The 9,651-nt window shown below is 39.2% G+C and overlaps 1 protein-coding gene across 1 annotated transcript in view; it reads left to right on the top strand.

The window, feature by feature from the left end:
• The window catches only part of ALS2CR11 (amyotrophic lateral sclerosis 2 (juvenile) chromosome region, candidate 11), a 126,187-nt gene that overhangs the window by 56,096 nt on the left and 60,440 nt on the right, over positions 1 to 9,651 (top strand). The window contains exons 12-13 of the mRNA XM_010860971.1: positions 1,868 to 1,911; positions 3,048 to 3,341. Of these exons, the coding sequence (XP_010859273.1) occupies positions 1,868 to 1,911; positions 3,048 to 3,341 (338 nt within the window). The remainder of the gene's footprint in view (positions 1 to 1,867; positions 1,912 to 3,047; positions 3,342 to 9,651) is intronic.

The raw sequence follows: 9,651 nt of genomic DNA, 5'->3' as shown, positions 1-9,651 counted from the left end.
CATGTTAGTCTTCAGCATTATGCGAACCGAGAACTTTCAGATGTTCAAGCTAGATTTAGAAAAGGCAGAAGAACCAGAGATCAAATTGCCAACATCCGTTGGATCATAGAAAAAGCAAGAGAATTCCAGGAAAATATCTACTTCTGCTTCCTTGACTATGCTAAAGCCTTTGACTGTGTGGATCACAACAAACTGTGGAAAATTATTCAAGAGATGGGAATACCAGACCACATTACCTGCCTCCTGAGAAACCTGTGTGCAGGTCAAGAAGCAACAGTTAGTGCAGATGACAGATGTGCAGATGACATGACCCTCATGGCAGAAAGCAAAGAACTAAAGAGCCTCTTGATGAAAGTGAAAGAGGAGAGTGAAAAAACTGACTTAAAACCGAACATTCAAAAAACAAAGATCATGGCATCTGGTCCCATCACTTTATGGCAAATGGATGGGGAAACAACGGAAAGAGCGAGAGACTTTATTTTCTTGGGCTCCAAAATCACTGCAGATGGTGACTGCAGCCATGAAATTAAAAGACGCTTGCTCCTTGGAAGAAAAGCTATGACATACCTAGATAGCATATTAAATAGCAGAGAGATTATTTTACTGACAAAGATCCATCTAGTCAAAGCTATGGATTTTCCAGTAGTCATGTATGGATGTGAGAGTTGGACCATAAAAAAGGCTGAGCACCAAAAGAATTGATGCTTTTGAACTGTGGTGTCAGAGAAAAGGCTTCTCTGACTTTGAATTATGGTGTCGTTTCTCAAGGAGATCAAACCAATCAATCTTAAAGGATCAGATCAGATCAATCACTCAGTCGTGTCTGACTCTTTGTGACCCCATGAATCACAGCATGCCGGGCCTCCTTGTCCATCACCAACTCCCGGAGTTCACCCAGACTCACGTCCATCGAGTCAGTGATGCCATCCAGCCATCTCATCCTCTGTCGTCCCCTTCTCCTCCTGCCCCCAATCCCTCCCAGCATCAGAGTCTTTTCCAATGAGTCAACTGTTCGCATGAGGTGGCCAAAGCACCGGAGTTTCAGCTTCAGCATCATTCCCTCCAAAGAAATCCCAGGGCTGATCTCCTTCAGAATGGACTGGTTGGATCTCCTTGCAGTCCAAGGGACTCTCAAGAGTCTTCTCCAACACCACAGTTCAAAAGCATCAATTCTTCGGCACTCAGCCTTCTTCACAGTCCAAATCTCACATCCATACATGACCACAGGAAAAACCATAGCCTTGACTAGACGAACCTTTGTTGGCAAAGTAATGTCTCTGCTTTTGAATATGCTATCTAGGTTGGTCATAAGGGAGATCAGTCCTAAATATTCATTGGAAGGACTGATGCTGAAGCTGAAGCCCCAATACTTTGGCCACCTGATGCAAAGAGCTGACTCATTAGAAAAGACCCTGATGCTGGGAAAGATTGAAGGCAGGAGGAGAAGGGGACAACAGATGAGATGGTTGGATGGCATCACGAACTCAATGGACATGAGTTTGAGCAAGTTCCGAGAGATGGTGAAGGACTGGAAAGCCTGGCAGGCTTCAGTCCATGGGTTTGCAAATCACTGGACATGACTGAGTGACTGAACAACCAATATTATATGCCTGTTTCAATGTCTTATATTGATGTATCTGAAGTGTTATCATATTATACTTTTTCACTTTATACTTATTCATTTACTCCTCCATCTTCCTAGAGATTCGTCAGCCTGTTTTTATAACTATGTAGTGTCTATGTTTGAATAGCTGCTTTGATTTAAATTGCACTTATTCTTGGTGAGAAAAATTGTAATGATATTTTATTAATGCATAATGTTTATTATTTTATATATAATAAAATACTTCTATAAATTTCTTAACAGGTGTCTCTCTTATAAAGGAGGAAGCTGAGACTATTCCAAGTGAGGTAAGGAAACTTGAAAGAGAACCTCTAATAGTTACTGTTTTATAAAGGGATGAAATATTTGTAAACAGAAAATATTTATAGATGGAAGGAAAAAAGCACTCAAGAAGTTATTTAGGTCTTCATGGTTATTTCTGATAAGCAATATTTGTACAGTTACGTGATTCATTTAAGTTAAATTATACTGTGAAAGGGGAAGTTTCAGCATTAAATTGTGACATTTTAAAGTATATATGACTATAGGGGACAAAAGGCGTTTACGAACCAAAGTGGGGGAAACAAGTTAAAAAAAAATCATGAAGTTCTACATCTCACATATGGATGCCACAGACCTAACTATATTCTGTACTTTTCCTCTGTAACTATATACTCTCTGTAATATGCAATCTCCATAATAGTAGTCTATATTTTATAATATATTTCACATAATATTATTTACTTTTTAGCTAATTTTACATAAGGTATCAATTCCAAAAGCCAGTGGACCCCTATGGAAACCAATAAAATATAAAAGGTTCTTTTGTACTACTTGACAAATAGGATTTAATGATTTCTATCTATTCTTGGGTCACTGGGTCCCCAAACACCAGTTGAAGAGTCAATATACACTGTTTTCCATAGTCCAAGAAGAGACAAAAAAGGCAATATAGGGAACTTTTCATACACCTAATTTACTTAACAGACTTTTATCCTTTCTTTTATGATACTATTACTTGTAATATTTTACTATTAAAATTTCTTTTATTATATAATTGTGTTTTTATGATACTGTTCTTTGTATTATTTTGCTATTAATATTTCTTTTGTTATGATATATTGGTGATAGTATAGTAACAGTAAAATATCAGACACCTCGATTTTCCTTCTTTGAGATGTTGCTGATTTATAAAATATGAATATATAAGAACTACTGCTTTATAATGCAGTATGATCATTTTTATGGATAATCTCTGTAGTCCATGGCGCAGGCAAGTAGAGAATTTCTCAACTCTTAAGGAATGTAATAATTTACAAATATTGATGGTAACTTTTATGATAAAGGATAGAAGTACAAATGATTTTAAATCCAGTTTAGTTTGTTTTAAAGAATTTAATTGGCAATGATTAATTGGTAGCTGTCTTATTGATATATTTTCTAGTTACTGGATAATGATGATAAGAAAGGCCTGAGTCTACCAACTTTGAACCAGTCAAGTAAAGATGATTCAAGTGTTGTAGCTCCTAAAACTGACATGCCATCAAAGGAAACAGATACTCCATTGTCCACTATTCCTAGGCTGTCAATAACAGAAGAGAACCAAATACCACCTTTAGAGGAACACCAGCAAGAAGCCATGCCAGTGAAAAAAATGAAAAATCTCTTCTTTCTACCAGAAGAAAAATTAAAAGATAGATACCCAAGCCTTTTGAAAACTGACTTACATCCATCAGAGGTAAAGTTGAAAAATATCCATATGAATCCAAGTAGAATAAAAAGGAGGAACTTGGATTTATCTCCAACAGAAATTCAGTGGCAAAGCAAAAGTCTAAGCTTAGCTTGAAAGAAGAACACAAGCTTAGTTTCCCCAGATTCAAAATCAAAAGGTAGCTTTCAAGGCAGGGATGCAAAGAAGACTTTGAATAAAGGTATCTGCCATCATATTAGAAGTATAAGACTAGGAAAAACAAAAATTCATTAATAAAAATTAAATACAAATAAATTGGAAATGCATTCAGATGTCTCCAAGTAGAAGTGTGTCTAAGTATATTAAATATTCCTACCATACTTATAATCATCAAGTAAAGGAGAAAAAGCCCCTGAAGGAAAACTGATGTGAGAAACCAGTAATATAAACCAACCTCATCAGTTCAGTTCAGTTCAGTTCAGTTGCTCGGTTGTGTCTGACTCTTTGCGACCCCATGGACTGTATCATGCCAGGCTTCCCTGTCCATCACCAACTCCCGGAGCTTGCTCAGACTCATGTCCATCAAGTCGGTGATGCCATCCAACCATCTCATCCTCTGTCGTCCCCTTCTCCTCCTTCCTTCAATCTTTCTCAGAATCAGGGTCTTTTCCAGTAAGTCAGTTCTTCACATCAGGTGGCCAAAGAATTGGAGCTTCAGCTTCAGCATCAGTTCTTCCAGTGAATATTCAGGACTGATTTCCTTTAGGATGGACTGGTTGGATCTCCTTGTTGTCCAAGGGAGTCTCAAGAGTCTTCTCTAACACCACAGTTCAAAAGCATCAATTCTTTGGCACTTAGCATTCTTTATGGGTCCGACTTTCACATCCATATGTGACTACTGGAAAATCCATAGCTTTGACTAGACAGACCTTTGTCAGTAAAGTAATGTCTCTGCTTTTTAATATTCTGTCTAGGTTGATCATAGCTTTTCTTCCAAGGAGCAAACATCTTTTAATTTCATGGCTGCAGTCACCATCTGCAGTGATTTTGAAGCCCAGGAAAATAAAGTCTGTCACTGTTTCTATTGTTTTCTCATCCATTTGTCTTGAATTGATGGGACCGGATGCCATGATCTTTGTTTTTTGAATGTTGAGTTTTAAGCCAGTTTTTTCACTCTCCTTTTTCCCTTTCATCAAGAAGCTCTTTAGTTCTTCTTCGCTTTCTGCCATGAGGGTGGTGTCATCTGCATATTTGAGGTTATTGCTGTTTCTCCCAGCAATCTTGATTCCAGTTTGTGCTTCATCCAGCCTGGCATTTCACATGATGTACTCTGCATAGAAGTTAAATAAGCAGGGTGACAATATACAGCCTCGACGTACTCCTTTCTCAGTTTGGAGCCAGTCTGCTGTTCCGTGTTCAGTTCTAACTGTTGCTTCTTGACCTGCATACAGATTTCTCAGGAGGCAGGTAAGACAGTCTGGTGTTCCTGTCTCTTTAAGAATTTTCCTGTTTTTTAAATTTTAAATTTATTTATTTTAATTGGAGGCTAATTAATTTACAATACTGTATTGGTTCTGCCACACATCAGCATCAATCCGCCACGGGCGTACACATGTTCCCCATCCTGAACCCCCCTCCCACCTTCCTCCCCGTACCATCCCTCCGGGTCATCCCAGTACACCAACCCCAAGGATCCTGTATCGAACCTGGACTGGCAATTTGTTTCTTATATGATATTATACATGTTTACACTTGTTTACATGTTTACAGTGTAAGTTTTCCTATAGATATTTTCTGAATAACATGTTGATACTCTTGGACTATTAATTTTATCAATGTGAAATCTTATGGTACTTTTCTCTCTTTTTCTTTTGTTTTTTATAAACTTTATTGAGGTATTACTATAATAATTTCCTAATTATGATTTTACTAATTATACCTTATTAATTTCTCTTATTTTCCTAGGGATGCTGTTGTTGTTGTTGTTCAGTCGCACAGTCATGTCCAACTCTTTGCAGCCTCATGGACTGCAGCATGATAGACCTTCCTGTCCCTCACCATCTCCTGGAGTTTGCTCAAGTTCACATTCATTGCATCAGTGATGCCGTCCAGCCATCTCATCCCTTGATACCCTCTTCTCCTTCTGTCCTCAATCTTTCCCAGCATCAGGGACTTTTCCAATGAGTCTGTTTGCCTCAGATGACCAAAATACTGGAGCTTCAGCATCCTTCCAGTGAATATTCAGGGTTGATCTCCCTTAAGATTGACTGGTTTGATCTTGCTGTCCAGGGGACTTTCAGGAGTCTTCTCCAGCACCACAGTCCAAAGGCATCAGTTCTTTGTCATTCTGCCTTCTTTACAGTCCAGCTCTCACAACCGTACATGACCACTGTGAAGACCATAGCCTTCACTAAACAGACCTTTGTCAGCAGAGTAATGTCTCTGCTTTTCAGTACACTGTCTAGGTTTGTCATATCTTTCCTGCCAAGAAGCAGCCGTCTTCTGATTTCATGATTGCAATCACTGTCCACAGTGATTTTGGAGCCCAAGAAGAGGAAATCTGTCACTACTTCCACCCTCCCCCACCCCAATTTGCCATGAAGTAATGGGGCCAGATGCCATGATCTTAGTTTTTTTTTTAATATTTAGTCTTAAGCCGGCTCTTTCACTCTCCTCCTTCACCCTAATTAAGAGGTTCTTTAGTTCCTCTTCCTCTTCCTTTGCTGCCAGAGTAGTACTAGTGATTAGAGTGGTATCATCTGCATATCTGAGGTTGTTGTTTCTCCCACCTGTCTTGATTCCAACTTGTAACTCATCCAGCCCGGCATTTCTCATGATGCACTAAACATATAGGTTAAACAAATAGGGTGACAGCAGACAACCCTGTCATAACTCCTTTGCTGATCTTGAGCCAGTCAGTTGTTCCATACAGTGTTCTAACTGTTGTTTTCTGACCCGCATACAGTTTTCTCAGGGAGACAGGTAAGATGGTCTGGTATTCCCATCTCTCTAAGGGCTTTGCACAGTTTGTCATGATCCACAAACAGGTACCTTAAAACAACAGAAATTTATTGTCCCACAGTTACGGAGACTACAAGTTTGAAACAAAGGTGTTAGCAAGGTCTGGCTCTCTCTGAACCCTGTAGGGGAGAATGCTTCCTTGGTGCTTCTAGCTTCTGGTATTGGCCAGTAATCTTTAGTATTCCTTGGCTTATAACCATATACTGCCACTCTGCCTCTGTCATCACATGGTCATCTTCTCCTTGTGTGTGTCTCTCTTTTATGAAGATATCAGAAATGTTCAATTAAGGTTCCAGCCTATTTCGATAGGACCTCATCTTAATTTATTGTATTTGCAATAACTCTATTTTTAAGTAAGGGTACATTCTGAGCTATTGGGACTTTGAACTTTTTTGAGGGACTTTGTGTCTCAAGTCTTTTTTAGAGACAAAGTCAACCCATAACATTTACATACCATGAAATGTACCCAATTTTATATGGACAGTTCAATGAGTTTTGATAATGTGTATTTCACTATATGAAGATCTAGAATATTTTCATCATTACACCATTAAATATGAGAATGTTTTCCTCCAGGTTTACTGAGATTTCATTAACAAACAAAATTGTATATATTTAACATGTATACAGGCTTCCCTGGTGGCTCAGATGGTAAAGAATCTGCCTGCAATGAGGGAGATCTGTGTTTGATCCCTGTGTTGGGAAGATCCCCTGGAAGAGGGCATGGCAACCCACTCCATTATTCTTGCCTGGAGAATCCCCATGGACAGAGGAGGATGGTGGGTTACCGTCCAAGGGGTCCAAAAATTCGGACATGACTAAGCAACTAAGCACAGCACAATGTGGATACAGTGTGATGATTTGATATAAGGATACCTTGTGAAATAATTATCATCATCAGGTTAATTAATATATCCATCACCTTCCAGAGTTACCTGCATGTGTGTGTAGTGAGAAAACTTAAGATTTACTCTTTCGGCAAATGCCAAGTATAAAATGCAATATCACTGTTAATAACTATAGTAACTATGCTGTATGCAGAACTTATGTGCTATACTCTAGAACGTTTTCCATCTTATAACTACTGTCTTGAACCCTTTGACCAGCATTTCCCTATCCCTTAGCCCCTAGCTGCTGGTAACTACCATTCTACTTTCTGTTTCTACCAGTTTGGCCTTTTTTTTTTTTTTTTTTTTTAAGATTTAACTACAAATGAGATCTACAGTATTTTTCTCTATCTGACTTATTTCACTTAACATAATGCCTTCAGATTTCATCCATGTTGTCACAAGTGGCATTATATCCTTACTTTTCACAGCTGAATAATATTATTTTGAGATAGATACCACATCTTCACCCATTCATCTTTCTATAGACATGTAGGTAGTTTCCATACCTTGGCTATTGTGAATAATGCTGCAATGAACATTAAAGTGCAGATATTTCTTTGATATATTGTTATAAATTCTGGTATATGCCCAGCAGTGGGAATGCTGGATCATATAACTCTACTTTTAATTTCTTGAGGAACATCCATACTGTTTTTCATAGTTGCTAAGTCACTTCAGTCGTGTCCGACTCTGTGCGACCCCATAGATGGCAGCCCACCAGGCTCCGCTGTCCCTGTGATTCTCCAGGCAAGAACACTGGAATGGATTGCCATTTCCTTCTCCAGTGCATGAAACTGAAAAGTGAAAGTGAAGTCACTCAGTCGTGTCCAACTCTGAGCAACCCCATGGACTGCAGCCTACCAGGCTCTTCCGTCCATGGGATTTTCCAGGCAAGAGTACTGGAGTGGGGTGCCATTGCCTTCTCCGGTTTTTCATAGTACTTGTTACCAATTTACATTCTTAGCAACATTGCATAAGGAATCCCTTTTCTTTACCTCCTTGAAAAGTGTCTGAACTCTTGTCTTTTTAATAAGAGACAGTCTAACAGTTATGATTGTGGTTTTCAGTCTGTCTGCCCTCTGATGGAGAAGGATAAGAGGCTTATGGAAGATTCCTGATGGGAGAGACTGACTGAGGGGGAAACTGAGTCTTGTTTTGATGGGCAGGGACATGCTCATTAAATCTTTAATCCAATTTTCTGTTGATGGATGGAGCTGTGTTCCCTCCCTGCTATTTACCTGGGGCCAAACTATGGTGGCCCCACAGTGTGAAAAGATATAAGCATCTGAATGCAGAGTTCCAAAGAATAGCAAGAAGAGATAGGAAAGCCTTCCTCAGCGATCAATGCAAAGAAATAGAGGAAAACAACAGAATGGGAAAGACTAGGGATCTCTTCAAGAAAATCAGAGATACCAAGGGAATATTTCATGCAAAGGTGGGCTCGATAAAGGACAGAAATGGTATGGACCTAACAGAAGCAGAAGATATTAAGGAGAGGTGGCAAGAATATACAGAAGAACTGTACAAAAAAGATCTTCATGACCCAGATAATCACCATAGTGTGATCACGCACCTAGAGCCAGACATCCTGGAATGTGAAGTCAAGTGGGCCTTAGAAATCATCACTACGAACAAAGCTAGTGGAGGTGATGGAATTCCAGTTGAGCTACTTCAAATCCTGAAAGATGATGCTGTGAAAGTGCTGCACTCAGTATGCCAGCAAGTTTGGAAAACTCAGCAGTGGCCACAGGAATGGAAAAGGTCAGTTTTCATTCCAATCCCAAAGAAAGGCAATGGCAAAGAATGTTCAAACTACTGCACAATTGCACTCATTTCACATGCTAGTAAAGTAATGCTCAAAATTCTCCAAGCCAGGCTTCAGGAATACGTGAACCGTGAACTTCCAGTTGTTCAAGCTGGTTTTAGAAAAGGCAGAGGAACCAGAGATCAAATTGCCAACATCTGCTGGATCATGAAAAAAGAAAGAGAGTTCCAGAAAAACATCCATTTCTGCTTTATTGACTATACCAAAGCCTTTGACTGTGTGGATCACAATAAACTGTGGAAAATTCTGAAAGAGATGGGAATACCAGACCACCTGACCTGCCTTTTGAGAAACCTATATGCAGGTCAGGAAGCAACAGTTAGAACTGGACATGGAACAACAGACTGGTTCCAAATAGGAAAAGGAGTACGTCAAACCTGTATATTGTCACCCTGCTTATTTAACTTATATGCAGAGTACATCATGAGAAACGCTGGGCTAGAAGAAGCCCAAGCTGGAATCAAGATTGCCGGGAGAAATATCAACAACCTCAGATATGCTTTTGACACCACCCTTATGGTAGAAAGTGAAGAGGAACTAAAAAGCCTCTTGATCAAAGTGAAAGTGGAGAGTGAAAAAGTTGGCTTAAAGCTCAACATTCAGAAAATGAAGATCATGGCAT

This window comes from Bison bison, unplaced genomic scaffold (genome assembly GCF_000754665.1).
Source record: "Bison bison bison isolate TAMUID 2011002044 unplaced genomic scaffold, Bison_UMD1.0 scf7180017864471, whole genome shotgun sequence".
Lineage (NCBI taxonomy): Eukaryota > Metazoa > Chordata > Mammalia > Artiodactyla > Bovidae > Bison > Bison bison.
Note: the sequence above shows the minus strand (reverse complement) of the source record. Positions and strands in the feature narration are given on the sequence as shown.